Below are 24,301 nucleotides of genomic sequence, written 5' to 3'. Positions count from 1 at the left end.
ATTCAACATGGCAGACCACAAAGGATTTAACTTTGGTACTAACGTGTGATTTTATATAATAATATAAATAAGCCTAAATTTAAATGAATCAAAGCTCCAATATATTTATTGAACATGGCAAAGCAATACATGTATGTTTATTATCAATGTGATATTTTTCTTTGAAGTTCACTGTGTTATTTTCCAGTCCAAAATTTCTTGATAAGATCATTAACGATGATTAAATAGTAAACTGACAACAGAAATCCTAGAGTAGAATTAATTAGTCCATTAGGATTAGTTTTAGCATAAATCATCAAAAAGTATACTTCAAACTATAAAATTTTGTGATTTTCAGATGTTATATTATGAGACGGAAACAAGTTTAGAAAAATATAAAATATAAACTATAAACATTTTGGGAGTGGCAAAAGTGATTATCAGTTGCTTAAAAACAAGGTTAGAGACTCTCTAGAATATACACATACAGAAAATTTTCTTTCAACTGTTCATCATGTGATCAGCATTTTTTTCTTACTTCAACTTACCAATAAATGCTATTTTTTCAGTTTTTTCAGACATACAATTCTTTTGGATAAGATTAAAGATTGATTTTACATTTTAATGTTTTTAAAATGTCATCAATTTAGAAAAATAGCAAATAAACCTGTGGTAAAGTTTTATTCACTGTCCCCCCCTAGTGTTCTTTGTGTGAATTGACATGTGTGCATAGAATTCTGAAATCCTTTTCAGCGTGTTTTCTTCTGCATTCTGTAAGGCCATTCGCCTGTTCTGTAACTCAACTGCATATTTTATTGGTGTTTTCCAATCATATTTGGACTGAAGTCTCATTTTGAAGATATGCTAATTTAATGTAAAATGTAGAAATTTAAAAGGACAGTGCTTATGTGTTACAAATTTACTTTAACTATACTGTGGCATATTTAATATTTTAATGTCATGAAATTAAGGCAAAAGATTACTATGTAAATAAAAGCCCTGAATTAACCCTTTACAAAGTGTTGCTTAAACACTTAAACACAATAAATTTAGATATCTTTAAGCTTTATTTTGATATATGTAACTATTTTGTAAATTGCTTTATACTTTGAAGTAAAGCCACTATGTTATCAGCATAGGTATATACTCCTGTTTTCTGTTCTTTATGACAAACATGGACTGGGGTGTACGTTACTTAGCTAGACGTGAAAATCTCTAGTCAGCTACGGTGAACCTTTTAGAAACTGAACGCCAAACTACAATCTAAAACCCCACTTATTTATGGGAAAGTGTCAAGTAAACCTGAATACTGAGGCTTTATATTAGAAAAATATCCAATATATTAACATAGTTTGTACCGTAAAAGCACAACAACATGACTGCCAAAAGTTCACCCCCACAGATAGGCTTTAGTCCTTCTATTTGCCTGTGTTTTTAGTATTTGTTGTCACTTCTGGGTTTGAGAATAATGCGTGTCTATGAGTCAGGCTGAGGAGAGAGCCACCGAGCATGGCATGGAGAAGCACTTAGCACAGGATCAGATTCATAGTCAGGGCTTAAGGAGTGGGATCCTCTGTTAGTACCATCACTACCATTAGTGGTATTATCAATAGCATGTATTGACTATTTCTCTATATAAATAACTGCTATTTTAACATACGGTTTCCTTTGCTGCTTCTTTTCTTTTTATTTTTTGACTCACTGCTGATTTTCCTGTTGCTGATTTTCTTCTTTTAGTCATTTAAGCACTTCAGAATTCAATACGAAATAAAAAGGAAACAGATTGAACATTTAATACAGCCGTTAACTAGAGATGGTAAATTATCACTTGACCAAGCACTGGTAAAACAGTCCTGGGACAGACTGTCCTCCAGGGTAAGTTACCCCATGATTAATTTCTTTACAGCTTATGTAATTTAGTCAAGAATAGGTTGCCTATTCTTCCCCTATGCAGTGACATCCATCGGGTCTTGCTGTCTCTGTCTGAGTCAAGAAGAGACTCACTATTTGCCCTCTTGTTAGACTTTCTGTAACCTGGTGAGAAGTGCTTGCTGTTTACCTTCCTTGCCTTTCCTTCACATGATAGGACAGCATGATGGTTGTTGACCAGTGATAGACTGAAATCATGGAAGATCTTCTGGGTTACTCCTCACTCTACACAAGTTAGTGCTGGATTGTTTACACTAGGTGACTCTCGTAGAAGATTCCTGGGAATGGAGAGTTGATCACTTCCTGTGTTTTCTGTGTCTCATCAGTGGTTAATAATCTTTCGAGGTAGCCATAAAATTTTGTAATGTTTAATATAAACATCCTTTCTTATCTAGTCATTCATGAATGTGAAGGACAACTAGTGAGTGTCTTCCATATTAACATTATTCATGAATTCGTACAGACCTAGATTTCAAACCTCTGGGCCTCTTCTACAGCTAAGAGGAATGTTTGACTCAAATTTACTATTTCTTACTTACTTTGATAGCCTCATTTTTTCCATCAACTCTACTCAACAACAGTATAGTAAACCATAGAATGATGCTTGAGATTTGTGAAAAATTGAAGAAATTGAGAGAATGCTAGAGAATTTTTCGCATATGGAGAGAATCCTAAGAACTCATCTTTGTCTAGAGCTGTCTAGATAACCACAACTTCTTCCAAAATTGTTTGGATATATGGGAGGTATTAATGGGGTTCTAGTGGGTCCACCAGATTCCTACCAATGGTTTGTAACTGCTGCATCCTTGAGCATGTGAGAAAAACTGCTTCTTTTCTTTAAGCAAAAACCACACTGAAAGCCAGTAGGTATTTTACACTGTTCCTGTAAAGAAAGCAATTGCTTCAGCTTCCCAGTAATATCCTTCCATGTCTGAGAAGTGTTCTAATTCCTCAGAATTTGCTGTGACTAATATGTCCCTGTCTCCATAGCGTCACACTCAGAACATAGGTATTTGTTCAACACTTATTAAATAGTCTGCATTCATTAAGTTTAAGCCTTATGTGTAAACTTAAAAATCACTTGAGGAACTTTTAGGGACTGTCTTCTGTATGAAGTTATTTTATTTTTCTATTTCTTTTTAATTCCAGCTCTTTGATTGGCATAGCCAGCTTGACAAATCGCTCCCGGCACCCCTGGGCACTATAGGTGCCTGGCTGTACAGGGCAGAGGTGGCCTTGAAAGAGGAAATAGCTGTTCAGCAGGCCCATGAGGAAACTGCAAACACAATACAACGGAAACTCGAGCAGCATAAGGTAAACATTATGTCTGCAAAGCTTTTTTGATAGCGCAGATGTGGCCTGCGCTGGTGAACCTCTCTTGTTATACCCAGTGCACAGAGGTCCTTACGGATTCACAGGTCTACCTTGCCTTTCCTGTGCTCATTAGTGGGAATTCCACTAGGTTGATTTGCTGAGACATTTTCCAGTAGCCCTGAGCTATCTTTGTTACCTGTAGCTATTTGTGTATGTATGTATGTTTTTATTTTTTTAATTTAAAAAAATATAAAAAAGGGGAGATTAAGATGGAAGAGGACATAACAACACAGGCCAGAACAGAACAATTTAAGCAGTGTAGTGTTTCACCACAGGATAACCTGACATAACAGTACTTACTGTTGAAACATTTGAGTATGCCTTTGTGTACTATCAAACATATCAAGACAGTGTAAAACCATTCAAGAGGGTAAAAGTATTACAGGGTATTTAGAACCAACTAACAGAAAACGAACAACGGTTTCTATATTATCTCCTTGACTATAAAATTTTTGTTTACACTATCACATATAATAAAATCCAGTAAGATACAACATGATAAAACTGATGGAGACAGCAAAACAAAAGCTGGATGGGGCTTCAAAACAAGCTGATATTAAATCAGCACTAGCTATTATAATGTCTTGTTTTCTTCAAAATAACTGTTCATAGCATCACAGACAATAAAATCAAACAACCCAGAATAAAACCATTCCAATTAATGAATGAAAACATTATCAGGTTTCAAAACAATATAATGTGGAATCATGATTACCACATACTTTTATGTATTCTTACCATTTCTTACACTAGGGAAACTATTCGGTATTTATACATGTGAGTTTGATTTATTTCGCTTATGAGTATGGTCTCAAGCTGCACCCACTTATTTATAAATATCTCAATGTGATCATTCTTTAGAGCTGAGTAGTACTCCATTGTGTAAAAATACAACTTTTATATGTATGTATGTTTTTAAAAAAGAAACTCACAGGTCCTACAAAGGTGCTTAGTGACTGGCCTTGACTCTAGACCTCATCCCTGCCTTCACTTTGAAAGTGGCCTGATTCCATGGGGTAGGGTGGGGGAGAAGGTGTGAAATTAGGGTTTCATGGCTCTTAGTCATTTGGGACCCTTGTGGTTTAATATATGATTAATTGCATGTAAGTTCCAACATAATTCCTCTTGGCGTTTTGTAGTAGTGCGGGTCTAACTAAAACCCTGCTTTTCATTAATATCACATGAATGTAATCCTCCATTTTGTACAGTTGAATTTGTGTATCCCATTCACTTTGCCTTGATAGTGGGGTTTTACTGTATTGTGGAAAATAAACTGATCAACAGACACTTCTCTCTGACCACATAGTGGTAATTTATTATGTTCATTATATTCCCAAAGGAAGTAAAAAGACTATTTTCTACTCTAGACTATGGAAATGTAAAGTCAGTTCCTGAGTCTTTTAGCTCAAGAGACTCAACCTCAGGCCAACTCATAAATCAAGGCTTCCAGAGGCAGTATTTAGTCCATGTGAACCATCTTTCAGCAGCCTAATTCACTCATTGTTAGACTTTCGTCAGTTACACTCAGTGCTTTCAGACAATTTTATGTTTATTTTTAATTGACTTATATAATATATATAATTATATGTAAATATATATTTAATTGACATATATGTGATATTTTGATACATGTATCCATTGTGGAAAGTGATCATATCAGGCTAGTTATAGCTTCCTCACTTGGAGTATTTATATTGCTTTATGATGAGGACATTTAAAATCCTCTCTGTTAGCCATTCTGAAATGTGCAGTGCATTTTTGTTAGGTTCCTGTGCTTTATGATAGGAGACTAAAGTGTTTTGCTCCTGTTTAAACTTCACTCCACCCCCCTGGTGCAGCCTGTCTCCCTTTCCCTGCCACCCCTCCCCCTGCCCCCAGACTCATGACCATCATGCTACGCTCAACGTTTATGAATTTAACTTTTTAAAATTATACATCCAGTGAGACAGATAACATGGTATTTCTCTCTCTATTCCTTTAACATAATGTCCTTCAGTTCATATAAAATGGCAGGATTTCTTGGCTTATTTTAAACTGAATAGTATCCTCTTGTGTATACTCTCATCTTGGCCAGTACTTGGCCAATACTTGGCCAATATTTCTTACTTTTCACGTTTTAAATATTAGTCAGTCTAACAGATGTGAAATGATATTTCCCTGTAAGATTTAAAATGTTGAACATTTTTTCTATCTATTTGCTCTTCGAACGTCTTCTTTTGAGAAAGGTTTATTCAGGTTCTGTGCCTACATTTAATAACAATACTAGTTTTCTGAGCCAAGGATTTAGCTCAGTGATGTAAGCACCTGCCTGGCAAGCACGAGGTTGTATGTTTGATCCCTGGTACCACATAACGAATACCAATTTTCTTGTGATTATTGGTTGAGGATATTTTGCATATTACCCTCATACACCAGTTACAATTAGAAAACATTTTCTTTCTGTCGTGTCACTATACTGATGATTTCCTTTGCTCTAAAGATTTTTATACTTGGTACAGTCCCATTTTCTTATTTCTACTTCTTTTGCCTGTGGTGTTGGGAAATAAGTAAGAAGTTACTGCCCAAGCCAAAGTCAGGCTTCTCCTACTAGTTTTTATAGTTTTGTGGTTTATATGTATATCTTTAATCTATTTTAAGTTTATTCTTGTATAAATGTGAGGGGAAAGTCCATTTTCTCTCTTCTACATGTGGATATTCAATTTTCCTAACAGTGTTTACTGAAGGGATGATCTCCCAAAGCCTTGTATTCTTGGCAGTTCCTACAAAAATCAGTTGATCAGTGTATGGCCTTATTTCTGGGCTATATATCTTTTTTTCATTTTTTGTTCTGTAGCTGAGTACTGAACCCATGACCTTGTGCATGGTAGGCAAGTGCTCTACCAACTTTTCTCTATTCTATTTCATTGGTCCAATGCTCAGAGACTTTTAGGCTAATTGCCTCTTATCTGTTCCCTTCCAGCACACACACACACACACACACACACACACACACACACACACACATTCTCTCTCTCTCTCTCTCTCTCTCTCTCTCTCTCTCTCTCTCTCCATATCATCGGACTTTCTGATGACAGCATGGCTCTGACAGCTGCACCATCTGTGTAGACATGCACAACCAACTCCAGTCTGCTCTCCTGAACTTTAGTTCTCTGAATGTGGGGGAAGCTGTGAGGGTGCCCGAATTCATGCCTTGGATGAGTTCAAGAAACAAGAAGTTTTCCTGTGATTGAGCCAGGTTTAGGCTTGTCCAAAGCATAGGTGAAACACAAGTCTGTGCTGAGATTCTCACTATAATAAAAGTAGGGGAAAATGCTATATATGGTTACATGAATAATTCCTATTTAACAAATTAGTAGTTGAACATGTATGTCATACAATAACTTCTCTCAAAACCTTAGGACAATTGAAACTGCTTTAACCTATTTGAATATCCATTACAGAGGAAGTTACCTTAACGTTTTAAGTAACACATAGAATATGTATCAATTGTGACTTTGACTGGGTCCCTTGTGGCACCAGAGAACAGGTGCAGGTGACAGTGAAGGTTTAGCCATTTGTTCTGCCTCCAAACTAGAGATTTGAGAAACAACCCTGCATTTGTTGTTTATGTAATAGATTTAAATCAGATTTACATATTCCTCATAGAGAACATGTCCTATCATATAATAGTGCTATTTATCAGATAAGTGTAAAATTTCACAGAAATATTCATGCAGGTGGCATTGGATGGTGTGTAGACTAAACTGTATTCCATTTCCATGTCTATATGACAGATGGCCTTCATGCATCATTCTGGAGAGGAAAGGCATGCCAATGGGCCAACCATAAAGAGCACAACTATAAAATTTTCCCTACCAGAGTTTGGTAAACAAGATAAACCAGAAACACAGTGAACAGGGAAATACAGAGAGGGACAGGAGTCAGACAGAATGATTATCTGAGACTAAAAAAAGCTTAAAAACACTAAAGATAAAACCATTGAATGCAATGAAGTGACACCAAAAAGCAAAAATGGGCAAGTAGGAACTAAGGTCATGCTCACAACACATCTCAGAACGATCGATCTCTTTATCAAGACAGGAACTCCTCTAAGCCCCAACATAAGAACTTAAAGTGGAAGAATCATAAAACAATGCCAGTATCAATTAAAAGATCAATTCAACTCAAAACTATTTGTTAAATTCCTATAGTAAGGCAAACTTTGGAGGTGAGAAGTTCGAATAACTAAAATCCTAGGAATCCTCAATAGCACTAAATCAGTCCATCAGTTTGATGTGATCATGCTGGGCAACTCCACTGGCTGGCTGACTCAAAGATGGAATACATTGGTGAAAACACAATTATATGACTCACAAACATATAAACAGGAATATTTGGGAATATTCTTTTCATTGTTGTGTAAAAGATAATTTTTATTCTCATCAAGACAACAAATATACCTGACGACTTTCAAAAATGGCGACTTGCTAGGGAATTGGGCGGAGAGTCTCTCCAGAGAAATCATATTAGATGCTAGAATATGACAACATGGAGAGGGCCAGACAAATGGATAACGATTCTTTTAACCAAGACAGCATAGCTGGAGAATTTAAGGTCGTGCTGAGACTGTGATGGCTGATAACAGGAGTCTGCAAATCCCACACCTTTAATGTGACAAACTGACCAGTGGACCCAAGAGGAAAAGCTGTATTGGCTTTTGGTGACTGCTGAAAATTGAGACCCGGGACCCTGTGAAGCAGCCAGGGCTGCCCGGCTGTGCAGGAGGAGATTGTGAGAAGCTCCAGAGTTCCGAAGCCAGGCATCGTGCAGTTTTCTGACCATTCTGCACTGTGTCGGGAATGCACTGAAGGCAAGCAGCGTAGTGTGCAGTAGACCCAAAAGGAAGACCTGCATTGAGTCCTGGTGAGTACTGGGGACTGGGTCCCGTGGCTGCTGTGGCTGGCTGGAAGACATCTTGAAACTGGGCAGAACCCGCCACCACAGTGACATCAATAACATGGAGAGTGTGATGGAAGACTTTTTGCAGTTGGGCAGAGCACACGGCTCAGTGATATCAGACAGTCACCCCTGGCGTAGAGAGGTCTGGTGGATGACATCTTGAAAGTGGGCAGAGCCTGGCACCATATCGGCATCAACAACATAGAGAGAACTAGTTGAAGACATCTTGGAATTGGGCAGACCCACATCCGCGGTGACATTACATAGTCGCTCCTGGCACAGAGAGATCTGGAAGAGGACAGCTGGGATTTGGGCAGAACCCTGTGCCATGGTGACATTAGCCAGCTGCTTCTGGCACAGAGAGAACTGGCAGGACCTGCTGGGGCTGAACTAAGCATCTGGTTGGGACCCAATAAGCAGATACAAAATAGTCACGATTCTGTGACACCCACAAAGTACGGCCTAATTTGCAGATAGACTGGCACAGAGGCTGGAGGCTAGCCTGCACCGTCCCTGCAACCCTGCCTACCCCAGATGACAGAAAATTGGGGAGGACAGCAAAAACTCAAGTCAACACACTTCTGAAAGGCTCTAAGCAATACGGAGAGGGCCACAGACCCCCAGAGCACTCCAGTCTGAAAGAAACCAGAACATGACAAGAGATAGAAATTTAAAAAAACTCCAGCTGCCCAGCATGAGAAAATAAGTCCAGGAAAAGTAAACACTGAAGAGAACAAGCACAGTAACCATCCAATACTGGACACAGCATCAACTGAAATAAAAAAAAATACCTCCATGACCTCATAGATGAATTTAAAGCGGTACTCCTGACCCAAGTGAGGCAAGACATAGAGAGATTAATTAAAGAAATGACAAGCCCTGCCCAAGAGAACACAGATGGAAGAACTGAGGAAATCAGAAAAGAAAGAGATACTTCTGAAGAAGAGTTTAAACATAACTTAGAATACATGAAACAGATCCAAAGAGATTACCAGGAAACTAAAAACTCCATTGAACACTGGCAAAATGCCTTGACAGAAACTAAAGTCAGCCTTTTGAAACTTGAAGAGATTTAACATATATGATCATGAAAGAAAAGACCTCTTAAAAATAACAAGGAACCAGAAAGAAACAATTCAAAGGCTAGAAGATGACAAAAGGATACATAACTTAAGGATAAAGAATGTGAGTGAGGAAGCAGGAGCAACCAAAAATGAAATACAAAGAATATTCACAGATATATTAAAGCAAAATTTCCCATGTATAGCAAAAAGAAATGATACCCAGATAAAAGAGGCATACAGAACACCAGCTACCTACAACCAAAACAGATCTACACCCAGACATATAATAATCAAGATTCCAGAAATCCAACAAAAGAACAGAATATTAAAAGCAGCCAGAGAAAAAAAGCAGGTTACCTACAACAGAAAAATTACCAAAATAACAACAAACTTATCAACACAAACTCTTAAATCAAAAAGGGAATGTGAAGAAATATTCCAAGTGCTGAAAGAAAATATGCAACCAAGACTCATATACCCATCAAAACTCTCTCTCAAAATTAATGGAGAAATAAGATGCTTCCAAGACACGGAGGAACTGTGGGAGTTCGTGGCCACCAACCCAACCCTACAGAGAGTGCTGAAGGACATTCCAGGGAAAGAGAAGAAGGGATACCAGCATTCCAGCAACAGTGGCAGAGAGGCCTCAGTGTATGGGGCAGACTGTGGAAAGAGGGAGTAAGGTGGACAAATTATAGCAGTAAAGTGGAGTAGCAGACATGAGGCAGAGACGGTAAGCTATAGGCCTTAGTATAGATAGCTTTGATACACTACAAAAAAAGGCAGAGGTCATTGTTAATAGTGTATCAAGATTTTAAAATCACAGTAGTCTTATTGCCCTGTTTAGTTTGAATTTAATTTGTTCTGGTCTGTCCACTCATATTGGATTTGAGGTCAGAGACATCTGACCCAAACATAGTAGGTTATACCATGGTAACTATCCTTAATTTCCTATTAACTTGAGCTGAAATCCTGTACGACTTATATTGTCTTACTATGACTGATCTTATTTGAATTCGATTCGTACGACCGCGGTTTTGCCTTGGCTGATTTTATTTGAATTTGATATGCTTCATAGTATCAATCCTAAAAGTAGAAGCAACTACTCTGAAGATGACATGATATAAAAGATATCCATACTAGTATTAATTATTAACAGCTCTCAAGTCCTACAATGTTTTCAAAGTTGTGTTATTATAAAAATAGCTAGGTAATACTATGTTCAACTATATTAAGCCCGATGATGTGGACAAGACTATGGAAAATAACAAGAGAAAGCATAGTAACTACGGTAGATCACCTAATATTGTGGTCTTATGTGTCTTTTTCACTGCATGTTTTTCTAGGAATTTGTTTTGCTGTCTTGTTATGATTTGTTTTCCCCTATAATACAGAGAGGATAGATATACATGTAGAAATTCACGCATGAGAAGATTTTTTTAAAAAAACTATTTACGGGAACAGATTATATAATGCAATATGTAATGAATAGATACTCTGAAGAAGAAGAGACACTAAGAAATCCAATGCTAATTTTGTAGCATTATGATATAAAATCTAGCAATACTATTATTCACTGATCAGGGAGAAGATTTTTTTAAAAAAACTATTTACGGGAACAGATTATATAATGCAATATGTAATGAATAGATACTCTGAAGAAGAAGAGACACTAAGAAATCCAATGCTAATTTTGTAGCATTATGATATAAAATCTAGCAATACTATTATTCACTGATCAGGGTGATATTAGTCTAGTCTCTTAAGTTCAATATCAGCATATATAAAGATAAGGACAGCTACTACGAAGAGAATGAGAAATGCGATGGTAGTTATTATTGTCTTCCCCAATGTCAGATCTGAAGACCTAAAAAGCCTTCATCATCCTGTAATGATCTGATTAGTTCTATAATATGCAGTATGTATTTAATGTGTGTGAAGATGGGGACAACTATTAGGAAGAAACTAGAGACAATTAGATAGACAGTGAAGATCTCCAGTGGACTTACTTTGAAATCTGTATTTCTTTAAATTGCTTTTTTTTAAACTGTTTACTTCTGTTTTGATATGATTGATCTTACCTTCTTTAAGATATAAAACAAGTGTGTAGGACTGATAACCATATTATTAAATTCTTGTTAGATCATTGAGCAGAACTGTTGGCAGTGTCACTCTTTGAATGTCATTTTACATACTTTAATTTTGTAACCTGAACAGCTATTTCTAAGATGACAATATGTAACTTATCAACTGGCGATTTCTTACCATTTATTTTTCTGTAATTCTGTATTATTTCTACCCTTTTTTATCTCCGTGTATTTTTTGTTTCTTTCTCTTTAAATAAAAAACAACAACAAATATACCATAAAATATAGAATGTTTGGTTTTCTCTACTCTTTTTGTTTTTTTAAAGCACAATTTAAGCTCTTCATAAGTAGTTGTTGCAAATTACTCTTACGTAATTTTTAAATATGTATTTCAAAGGATTTGCTTTGTGAAGGAATGTCAGTCTTTCTTTCTCATTGCTTTTGAAAGTTAACTTACACGTATGTCAGAACACTTTCATTCTGCAAAGCAAGGCATCTGTGTATTATCCTTTCTATTTTCCAGGTACCCCAGTACTCAGGTTTCTATAAAGATAACCACAACCACAGCTAACTACTAGGAAAAATTTCACCATGTTTTAGTCCTTAGTATTCACTTTTGCTGAAAATTTAGCATGACAGATACGAGATTGCTATTCACGTGATCTTAGACATGAGTAACCTGAAGGCATAGAGAAATTAAGCAACATTGCCAAGGACACATGGTGATCATTTCAGTTGTTTTAAGCACTGTGTGTCCACAAGTTGTTACATATAGCACATGAGGAGTGATTACACTCTTTTATTACCATATTGCTTTGGCAAAGTAAGGCTTTAAGTTCTCTTTTAATAACTTTTTTAATTTTAAAGATAGCAAAATGCAATAAAATAATACAGAACAAAGCCAATGAAGACAATGCAGTGAAACTGGTACAGAACTTCAGAGCAGGATACCTGGATAACAATAATAGGTTCCATAGTATATCTTGTTATCTTCACAATAGTTGTCCATTCCATCAGTACAGCAAAATCAGACCAAAAACAGAATACTATAAAGCCAATCAAAACAGAATATTGAATAGAGCAAAATAATCAGAACAAAGCAAAACAATTAAAACAATATTGGCCTTCAAAGACAAGACGGAAGGAAATCCCTCATATTTGCGATATTGCATACTGTCATCCTCCAAAAAGATGCTCAGAACTCAGGACCCAGGTCAGCATAATCAACCCAACAATACAAGCAGATAGTTGCTTTATGTACCTTAGCTGCTATCAAGTCTGCTTGACCTCTAAACCATCCAGTTGCTAAGGCCGGTAGGGGCATGGAGGCCCACGGGACATTGGACTCTCAGCCTGTGCACCGGTAGGCTCATGGAAGACACTGACTTGTTCTCTCCCTGGCGCGCCCATGCCTTGCTCACACCGCTTACCAGGGAGGATGGCTTGTTGCTTTCTTGGTCAGTCCTCCAAGGGCTTTAAGGTCTTGTGAGAATGGCGACTGACTCCACTGCTTTAATCATTATGAAGTTATTGACTTAACCTTGGTAACTTTCTCTCCCTCTTTGATTTTATTTCCTGGGGAATGATGTGTATCATAACGTTTGATGCTTTCAGTACTTAATAAACGATCCTTGTGGTATTCTATCCTCTCAGTGCTTGCACGCTCCTTCCCACCATGATTCGATACCCTACTTTGCTCCCTACTCCACAGTCACAGCCTACAACAAATCTCACCAGTCTCGTAAACTCTCTGTAGTTACTTGGTCAAGAATCAAACTCTCTAACCTTGATTTCTTAGAACCAACCAATCCTCTTGTCTTTTACTGCACCGCATCCTCTTCATTCCCTGTCCAAATTTAGTGATTATAAAGTTGCCCTTTGCACACACTGTCAGTTGCCTTGTGCATACCCTTTGGCTTACTGTCCTCGTGAACACACAGCACTGCCTAGTGCCCACCCTCTGCCTGGTTCATGCCCACACACAGGCAGCCACTGAGGCTGGAGAAATAGCCCCCACATCCTATATCCAGGTACCATGACTCACTCAACTGTGCCCTTCCTGCTTCCTGGTAGTCATCAGGATTTCCCGATTCTATCTCTTTCTGTTTCAGAAACAATTATTTCATACCTCTACTCCTTAAATCTTCCACACCTCCTCCCCATTCTCAGTCTCAGCTGATGGCACTGCTTCCTATTTCTCTGAGAAAATAGAAGCAGTCAGAAAAGGGTTTCCATATGCTCCCACGACCACATCAACCCACCTACTATCATCTGTGCCTGAATAGTTGGTCTCTGCTTCTGTTACTATGGATGAACCATCTGGCTCCCCGCTCGGTCCAACCCCTCTACATGTGCACCAGATCTCATCCTTCTTCCCTCCACAAAAAATTCCTGTCAGTCTTCTCCATTTGACTTGTTCCCTCCATCTCTCTCCATTGTATTTTTCCCATGCCCGTACAAATGCACTGTTTCTCTCATCTTAAAAGTCTCTTACTACTCATGAGTTTTCCAGCCATTGTCCAAATTTCCTCTATCCTTTTACAGAAAAACTCTTTGAAAAAATTATCTGTATTCTCTCCTCCTATTTTCTGCACAGCCCAGTCCTTTCAAGTTTCCCATCATGGTGGCACTCATGCCAAGCTGATCAGGATTCACTTGTTCTCCACCCTTATGCCCATTGCTCAATCTTAATCTTTCCCGACCTATCAAGAGAATTTCATCTGGTTATTTCAGTGTCAGAGTTATTTTCTTGTCACTGCAACAAAATACCTAACACCTACAATTATTTTGGCTTGTGGCTTTTAACAGATTCAATCTATAGTCAGTTGGCTCCAAGGCAGTAAGTAAGATTATGGTAGAAGGGACTCGTAAAGGAAAATTGCTCACATCACGGTGACCCAGAAGCAGAGGGAGAAGGAAGGAGCCAGGGAGGGAGATTAACCTTTCAGGTTAAGCCTCTCAGTAATGGCCTTCTACCCCCAGGTCCGTCCTAGCAACACTCAGCTCTGAATTTATCAGTGGATTAATCTGCTGATGGTGAGATTACCCCCATGATCCAATCGCCTTCCAAAAGCCCCACAACATGTAACGTATTTGGGGACATTTGAGATGTAATTTTGAAATTCTTCCTTCACTTCTTCTTCCTAATTTTTTTCCCTACATTACATCTATGCCTTTCTAGTCTTTCCTGGATTTTCAAAATCTGTTTATTGATCACTTGCTACATGTGAAGTGGTGTTCTAGATATTTGTGATATGTCCATAAGCAAAGCAGAAACTATCTTGCCCTTAAATAACTTGTCTTGCAGATAAGCGTGATAAGTACATTAGGTTAGAAGGTAAAAAGCACAGAGCATATGAGATTCTGTTCCACTTTAAAGTAAGTTACCACCCAAACCTCTCTAGCAAAATGTCATCAAATAGCAAAACATTTCATGTCCAGGCCTTTTCCTTGCCATCCCTCTCAGGTGTTCGGTCTCATTGATACTCGAATTTCTTTCTTCCTCCGCTTTGGTCCATCACTGAAAGAGTCCCTCCTAGGCGACTTCTGTAGTTTTGAAATTACAAGTTTCTGAAACTTACTTTTCCCTCTTCTATGTCATGTTTATTTATAGCATTTAATACATTTCAACCATCACTTTTGTTAACTCTACATCATATTAATTTTCTGTACTTGCCATTTTTTCTGTATAGAAAAGAATTGCTCTTTGCCATCATTCAGGTTCTTGAAATTTTAATTAGGTCAGTGTTTACAGATACACAGCTCATAATAACTAAATCTTAGAGCAACTTATAGGTCCACCAGTAGATAAATAAAAAATTCCATGTATATGGGAACACTGTTCAGTCTTAAGTAAGATAACTTTGAGTCATTTGTAAGAAAATGGATACACCTTGAGAACATAATAGTAAATGAAATAAATCAAACACAAATTAAATATTACATGATTTCTCTTATATGCAATACTCATAGTATAAACAATTTAAAGAGCAAAATAAAAGACATATGACAGGAAAGAAGTGGGTAGATTTTGTGGAGATGAGAAGGGCATCTGTGGAATGGGAAAGACGAGAGGGATGCGAGAGGAAGCGGAAGTGAGGAGGATTAAAGTGTGACATGTATTTGTACACAGTTCCTCATGGTGAAATCTATTCATTATGTCTCATAAACACTTACTAATACATAAAATATTTTTTAAATTTTAAAAATTTAATTTTCAATATTGATAATTGATGCTTTTCTTGCACATATACTTTCGATTATCTTCAAAATTATTAACATAAATTGTTCAACATACTATTTTTATGTTTGTAATCTTTTCTGTGCCTGTATTAATTCCCTATATTTTCCTCATATTTTTTTCAGACCTTCCTACTTTCCTTCTTTGGACTTTGGCATTCTTAATCTGCTCTGTTATGTCCTAATCATCTTCTCCCTTCCATTTCCCTATCAAAAGAAGGAAGAGTTTCCCCAATCTTCCATAGGAGAACAGACATGGAGGGTAGAAGCCAGGATGCTGTGAGGTCTTGGACCAGCATGATGGCTGTTGAGCTGTTAGGTGCTCAGATTCATTGTGAGGGTAGTGCTGTCAGAGTTTTCAGCATTAAATACTGATTAGGAAGAAGGAGGAGTCATAACCCTGTTATGTTGGAGCTAAGAAACTGAGAAAATGCAATCTCCATCAACAGACATGGGGAAACAGTGGAAGAAACATAAAGATCAGGTGTTGAGCAGGAGAACAACGAGTGTTTTTCTTACCCGAGCTGACAAGTGGAGTAGGCAGGTAAAACATGGGTGCTCAGGAAGGAAGTAGAGGCTAGAGATAAAAATACAGTCCCTGTGAAGTGTGAGGAAAGAAGTGAAGAGGAAAGGATAAAAGATTGTGCCTTTGTGAGACATCAGAGTGCAGAAAGTAAACCAGCAAAAGTCTAAAAAGGTGCAACCAAGAAGGCAGAAGGAAATCTGTCAAGGGATTGTCTAGGAAGCCAAAGCACTCAAAGACAAGATGCTTTCAGTAGAATATTCGTGATAATCTTTTTAAAACAAGTTTCCTATTATAAATATATCATTATATATATCTAATCTGTAACAATGCACTTAAAATTAAAAAAATAAAATTCCACACAACAAGGTGATCCCTGTAATCCAAGCGCTTGGGAGCTTGAGGCACAAAGATCACAAATCCAAGCCATGGAGTTCAAGGGTGGTCTGGACTACAAAGAGAAATCCTGAGTCAAAAATAAAAGCAAACAAATTACAATTTAGGTCATGTCATTGCTTTGCTCAAAACTCCCCCTGGGCTTCTGTCCACTCAGAATAAATGGGAGGGACTGAGGAGAGCTCCTCAGAGCTCCTGCCTGTCCTCCCCAAGTAGCCTACTTGCTCCTTTGTTCCGTCTCTAGCCACGGAAAGCTATGGTGATAATTCTTTCACTGAAGAGGATTTTCCCATCACTCCCTTTCTTACAAGTTTTTGCTTCCTGTATTTTGAAGCTTACTAGGTATCCTTACGTGGAGGTTTAATGTGTCTTCTAGTAAGTTGAAAGTTTCATCATTAAACCATTAATTATTTTAATGATTTCTCTTTTGATATCTGTTTCATCTGATATTAGTATTCTCTCAGTTAATATTACCTCATATGTTCTTTTCCATTCTATTCATTTCTAATCTTCTTAGTGATTAGGTTCATCTTATAAAAAGCAGATAACGATATTCTGTTAGTTTCTGGCAAAAATCTGAAACTCTCCATCTTTTAACTAATAAATTTATGCATCACTCACATTTATCTATAAATGCTGATACGGTATCTTTGAATTTACATTTATTATCTCATTGCTTCCTGTTTTTCCATTTTCTTTCTTTTACTTTTCCCCTGCTTATACATTGCAAGAGGAAGTATTGTTTGCTAGTTTGTTTCTCTTACTTCATAGTTTTTCTCCTTATTTCATAGTGTTTCCATAATTTTTTCTTGAAAGTTATATATTCCAGCTGTACAGTCTATCTTTTAACTTTGGCTGTGGGCGTTTAACAGAATTGAAAGTGAATCAATATCTTGACTTTCTCTTCTTAATCAATGTAAGAATTAAGAACTCCTCTTTTCTTCCAGTTTATAGTCCACTGTTGTCCAGAATTATATCATGGACACTTTGCTACCACCGTGAACTGAGTTCCAGGCACAGCTGTTTGTGTTGCCTCCCACTTATTACGGTTTATTTCCTGTGGTTGATGATATTTGTCTCCCTGTTACTATATTAGCTGCCAACTGGGCCACATTAAGTCTCACTGAGGATTCTGGCTACACAGAGGAGTTCCAGGTTCAGTGTCTTGCTTGTATTCTAAAACCCCAGTCTTCTGCTGCAATAGAGAAATATTTGACCAGAGCAGCCTGGCCTATTTTCAGTGTGTTTTGCTCACAGGCCAATGATCCAGTTTTGGGTCATATTTTACTAAGAATAGAAAACCTAAAGCTTTTACTGACCTCCTATGATCTAACAAAGTAAATTACACTCATGTCTTGCTCAGCATTTTGCTGTTTGACAGTGAGAGGGCCTCTCCAGGGGACTAGTAATTTTGTGTCAGCCGTAGACATTCTTTCATCCTGTGTTTGAACATGCTTTTGTTTATTCTGACTACTTATAGAGACTTTGTGCAATGCATATATAACTAAATACTGTTAGGTATAAAAATCAGAGCTGGCTGTGCTTATATTTCACATTTGTCTTCCAGTCACTTTGGGAAGTTTCAGCCTAAACTAAAAGCTACAGAAGTGTGCCCAGATGTAACAAGGGAAGTAGTAATTTAAGTATTTGCCACAAACAGGTGCTCTGAGGGAAAGCCTTGCCCTCTGTCCTCCTGTGGTCAGGTATTGGCTGGTTCTGAGACCCTCCATCTAGCACAGATGACTTGTGTATACACATATGTGTTAGTCACTTGCTGGTTTAAAGAGGTCAAAATGCGCCCATACCAAAATATAACAGGATAGATATAATTAGACCAAGATATTTTCAACATTAGGCAATCACTTATGTGGACAAATGCATACCGGGCTCAACATTCTAATCTATAATATTTATTTAAATCCTTCTTCAAGTGTGTCTCATTTTAGGCTGTTTTTGCTTCTCTTTTATCCAATTTACCCACTAAATCCTGGTTTGGGAAAGCAATATTAATTTTACCTAATGTTACCTTACCCTTCCTGTCTTCCTGAGAAACTGGTTTGAGATTATTAAATATATATGTCATTTTATAAGAATTTGTGAAAAACACAAATTAAAAGATTCAAATGAGCTCATATAAATTAATAGAAGAGTTTATATAGTTGATCAAAAATATGTGTAATCATCACATTTGATTTTTCCATTGTGCTTTGCAAGGGACCTTGTACAAAATTTTCTAAGCAAAAGCATGTTTTCAAAATATATTTTAATCTAACTGGCTTACTTCACATGGTAGCAAAGCATCCTGCATGCATTTAAACTAAAACTACAGAGCCTAATACCTTTACCATAAAGGGTTAAATTTCTTGGGCTTAGTTATAAGCTTTTAACAACCAATAGCCAAAATGTAGGAAGGGGAAAAATAACTGAAATCATTGTTTGTAGCAATAATTAGATTTTTCTTTGAATCGTGTACCTTTAAAATGACTGAATGCACTGCTATGCAAGTGTCATGTGTGTTTCAAAGGTGCCATAATTATCAGACCCGGTTCCAGCAGCATGTCTTCTGTACAAGTACCAGGTCCTGCTCAAGGTAAAAGCCCAAGATAGGCACAAGGCTGCATGTGAATGTGGCAGCAGGATCAAACTGTGGAATACATTGACTCATCAGTGCAGGCTGAAAATTATGCTTCCCAGCCTTCTGTGAAAATGCTTCCTCATTTTTTTATTTTTAAAAAATTGTATGTTAGGATCTGCTTCAAAATACAGATGCCCACAAAAGAGCATTCCATGAAATCTACCAGACGAGGTCTGTTAACGGGATCCCGGTGCCACCTGACCAATTAGAGGACATGGCTGAGAGGTAAGAGAATGTCTGCATTTGTATGCAATCTCTCTTTAAATAGCTGTGTGGATGCTTTTTATCTTCCTCTTCCTCTAAATGGCTTGCTTGTTGTCTTGTTCAGAGATGTCTATGTTTGGTAAATGAAAAGTGGATCCCCATGACATAAGCTAAGAATGCCAATATGCTAATATATTATTAACTGCAAAGAGTGAGCCTGAATGTACCCACAGCCTGGAAATCACAGGAATGGTTTCTTCATAGGCTGTATTTTTATTCAGTACTGTAGGGAACATTATGTAATATTGCAAAAACAGCTTATAAAAGAAACAGATGAGAGATGTGTTGGCAGGGGAGAGAACTAAATCAAAGACTTTAGTCAATAATGCTTTGCCTTTAAACCCAGAGCTAGAAAAGGACTCGGGATGCCCAGAGAGCAATCAGCCAGAGTTTAGAGGACCTTGTGGCTGCATGATATTTAAGGCTGAATGTAACAGGTTGAGCAAGCATCGTTCTGTTACTATTAGTTACATGCTGTAAATTCTCCCTGTTTTATTTCTAGGTTTCAGTTTGTTTCCTCCACATCAGCGTTGCACTTAAGAAAAATGGAATTTCTAGAATTAAAGTACCGCCTGCTCTCCCTGCTGGTTCTTGCAGAGTCAAAGCTGAAATCATGGATCATCAAGTATGGGAGACGGGAGTCAGTGGAGCTGCTTCTGCAAAACTACATTGTAAGTCCCTGGTGTTTTGATGGGGAAATCAGATGACCTATAGATGTAGCATTGTACATGTACCAGTTTGGTTGATGCTAATATTTTAATCTTGAATTTAACTATAAAGATACCAGTGTGTAGATGGCTTAGACCTAGGATATAAGCTTTTTGCAATCATCTCAACTACAAACCTGTGTTGTTTAGGATTTGAATTTGAAAAACCTTTGGTTTGGAAGGCTTTTGCTGCTTGACTGGTCTTTATTACTTTAAAAAAAGTTTTTGCACTGCATACCCACATTTGTAACTGGAATTCAATTGCCCTTTTGAAAATAGATTACAATACTTAAAAATTACCTTTATGTCTTCTGAAATCTCATTTTGAACAGTTTTGAACAGTTTTATGTTATTCAAATGGATGCCACCTACTTTTAGATTAGTTCCAATGTGCCCCTTTCCTGGCCATTTCCTGAGCTTCATTCCCCCTAATGTGTACCTGGACAGGGTAAAATTTTTGTCTATGAGTCTCTCTGTATCCAGTTACTTTTTAAAGATTAATTAATGTTTGGAGATAGTTTTTTTAGGTAATCCTATACTATATAGGATAATATCTCCCCATAATGAATTAGGCTGCTCTGTGACCAGAAGCTCCATTTACATGTGGTTCCTGTGTCATACTTGAAAAAGGCAGTTGATTCCATCAGAGACAATTAAACTGCCCCCAAGTTTATCTGCAACGTAAGTTTTCTCATAAAAACAAATGGTAATAGAGCATCTCAGTCCTTTATTTTTTCACTTGCTTAATGCAAATTCCAAATAATAAATTGATAAACTTTCTAAACCTTGAGTAGTGACAATGGCTCAATAATGGTTGTGTTTAAATATTTATGAGTTTCTTAGAACCATAGTCTTGCTTCCTTTGCACTTGAATTTCTAAATACATGATAACAACATGTTATAAAAATTTTAATTGATTTACAGTAAATTTTTCTCTAGATTCATGAAATTTGACCATGAATCACTTGCCAAAAAAGGTAAAACTGGTTATGATAGATTCTTTTATTAATTTGTAGTTATTTTAAAAAGCAATGAAAATCTATTTTTTTCATTTTTAAAAATATCAAGCAATTACACCGCTCCCTTGAATGTTAAATACAGATATGCATTTATATTTTCAAATTTAGTCACATTAAGTGATACACCCTGAGCCCCGTAGTTAATTACACAAGATTCATTCTTTGTTCTTGCTATTTAAGAACAGCCAATCAGATTTAAATACTTAACAGGACTGCTTTACCAGATTAGTATTCTAATACAAGAATGTTAATAATTCTTTTCAACCCTCTCAAACAGACACAAAGAGAATTGTTATTAACGATAAAAACATCAGTACATCTTCCCTACTTCATAAAGTTATAGAGTTTAGTAAGTTGCTAATTTCAAACTGATTTGTAACTTTCACTATTATTTATTCATTATTTATAAATTACTAATCACCCTTTATGCACAGCATTTTAATGACCTTTCACTCTCTAGTGAAATAACTACTTATCATACATATTTCTTTTCCACAAAGGGTTTAAATGTATCTTTTTGTTTAATAAATTAATAACCGTGGGGTTAATAACTTTAAATTTAATTAATAACTTTAAATTTAATAACTGTGGGGTATTACATGTTTCATTTTTCATCTAAGTGGACTTATGGTCTGGGCGTGGTTTTACCCTGTGACGAAACCACGGAAATAGCAGGGCTTTGAAAGTCCAAGTCACTTGTTTCAGGTCACACAGTTGGTATGATGTAGAGTCAGAGGCTGAACCTCTTATGTGCAAATACTGAATCTTACAGTCTAAACAGTTTATGGAAGTTGTTTGCTGCAAAAGACCAAATATAATAAAACACCTCACATCCTCATAAACTAGGAAGTGTTGTGCACATGTGTATTAGTTCTGTTTAATATTAGTCGATTTGACTGGGTGTTATTGTTACACATGGTAGACTGGCCACTACTTTTATGTATGCCCTAGGGACCATATGGCATAGGACTAGGGATGAATTGTTAAAGACCAGCCACCAGTCACAGAGAAGTGTGTTCAAGTCATGATTCAGCCACTGTACCACCCCTGTGACTTTATGGATAACTCAATTTTCAGAAGACTTAAGAGTCTTCCCTGAGGTTTTTTTTAGTTCATCTCTGATTATCTTTTCTTTAATCTAAATTTTCAACTCAACCTTTATCATCTATAAAAAAGACTGATAATATAGTTTTAAGAGTTAGTTAGAGAATGTGCTTCCTACCTTGGGTATGCAGCCACTGAGTGACAGAGTGCTTACAAACTCTTTAAAAATACTTCAGGAATACTTGCAATGGATTCGGTTAGGCCACATGCTCTTGATAAGAGATTACATACTTTAGCGCAAATCAAAATGTGATCAACTAATTCCTGCTGCTAGAATTGTCGATTGTTGACAATGGCCATGATAATTAGCATGAGCCTGGATTTTACTATAAAGACAGTAAGATATTTCAGTCATTTATATAAAAGAAAAGAAGAACTCTTGGAATTATGGACCGTATGAGAGCAACAAAAGTGATGCAAACATTTATTTTATTATTTGTAACTACTTTATTTATAGTTACATGTAGACATTCAAGTAGACAGTCTCAATGAAACACTCACAAAAACTGATTTTAAAAATCTTAAATTAACTGTTAGCTTCCTTCAAATGAAACTGATGAGCTTTGTATTTACGTGAAAATAGAAATTTAGTTATTTCTGCTAACATTTTGAATTTGGTGCCAAATATGTATCTTATTTTTCTTGTAGTAGCATCAATTTGAAAAGTTGCCTAATTGACAAAGTTTATTTGTTGAATTTGGTATCCAAGTTCAGACTAATTTGGAAAAAAATAAAGTCTTTTTATTATGATTTAAAGCATACCTTTGTAATTACCTTTTCACTTTTATGGAGATGTATTGTTAGGTAGATTACAGTTAAAAGGAGGGAGATTTAGTGATTCTGGTGAGGTGGTTCTAACATACAAGTCATATACAAAGTGGATTTACTCCATATTCAGCAGAAAAGGGGAAGGCAAATTGCATAGACTAATAAGAATTAAAATAATAAGTCAGAGACTGGAGTGTAGCTCAGTGGTAGAGTGCTTCCAAGCATTTCAGAGGCCCTGGGTTCCATCTCCAGTGCTGAAAACAATAAGAACAGCAACAACACTCATAATACTGTTTACCTTTTTAGAAAATCATTTGCCTAGTCTTCAAAATAGGAAAACTCAAAAATACTTTAATGAATCCTGCAACATTTTAAAAATATTCCAATCTCCCCAGCTGTTGGACCAAAAATGTATCTGGAAGTAAGCTTTTCTCTCTTACTCATTTTCAATTAATTTATAAACCACTGCATAAAAGTCTATTAAGACTTTCTGTCTCCCTAGGTACTTTTTCCATTGCTGTGCCACTTAGAACAATTGTTTTTCTTTTGGCCTCTTGAAATTTGTACCAAGGCTACACATAAACTAGTCTTAAAATTCATCAAATATAATTATTTCTTCAATTTCTTAACAGCATTGCAAACATTAGATGGCATTTCTCACTTTTGACCAAATCAGGATTTGCTTGTTGGTTAAATTATTCACCATTTAAATTCCAGTAAATTGCTCTTTCACTAGTTGGGCAGTAAAAATGACATAAAAATAAATAAGGAGTTAGTCAGAATATTATTTTCTTACTCTGGTCTTAAACAAAAAGGACAAAAGTCTATTGAAGTTATTGAATAAATTGTTGATTGTGGAACTTCTCATCCCATGTAACTCACAGCTTTCGTATTCCCTGAAGAATATAATGATTTATAAACATGAAATGGTCCACAGTCTGCTACACATATAATGTATTTAACTTTTATCTTGAAACATAGTAAATATCAGTAAAAAATCTATGAATGTTATGAAATCACTGAATGTGTAAAATTTCAACCTGCACACAGCCTTTTGTGTCTCCATATTAAGCATCATCAGCATACTATACAAGACTTCAGCTAGTTTATAAAGGCTAATTTTAAATTTTATAACAGTAACATCTATCAAGTTTTCTAATGGATTCAAATAGTAGGAATACATTATTTAAAAAAACTAAATGAATGAATCTGAGATGAATACACACTTCTCAGATGCAATACAAATGTCAAATAAATACATGAAAAAACATTCAA

General features: G+C 36.5%; 1 protein-coding gene across 15 annotated transcripts in view; it reads left to right on the top strand.

Moving 5' to 3' along the window:
• Nucleotides 1-24,301, top strand: part of Syne1 (spectrin repeat containing nuclear envelope protein 1) — a 430,253-nt gene that overhangs the window by 117,065 nt on the left and 288,887 nt on the right. For all 15 annotated transcript variants that reach the window (XM_063233318.1, XM_023564552.2, XM_013151061.3 and 12 more), the window contains 4 exons: nt 1,717-1,854; nt 3,058-3,222; nt 19,277-19,389; nt 19,931-20,099. In XM_063233318.1, the coding sequence (XP_063089388.1) occupies nt 1,717-1,854; nt 3,058-3,222; nt 19,277-19,389; nt 19,931-20,099 (585 nt within the window). The remainder of the gene's footprint in view (nt 1-1,716; nt 1,855-3,057; nt 3,223-19,276; nt 19,390-19,930; nt 20,100-24,301) is intronic.

Source organism: Cavia porcellus, unplaced genomic scaffold, assembly GCF_034190915.1.
Source record: "Cavia porcellus strain 051 isolate PalLab524CR breed Dunkin Hartley unplaced genomic scaffold, mCavPor4.1 scaffold_22, whole genome shotgun sequence".
In the NCBI taxonomy this organism is placed as follows: domain Eukaryota; kingdom Metazoa; phylum Chordata; class Mammalia; order Rodentia; family Caviidae; genus Cavia; species Cavia porcellus.
This window is presented reverse-complemented; position numbering and strand designations above follow the sequence as displayed.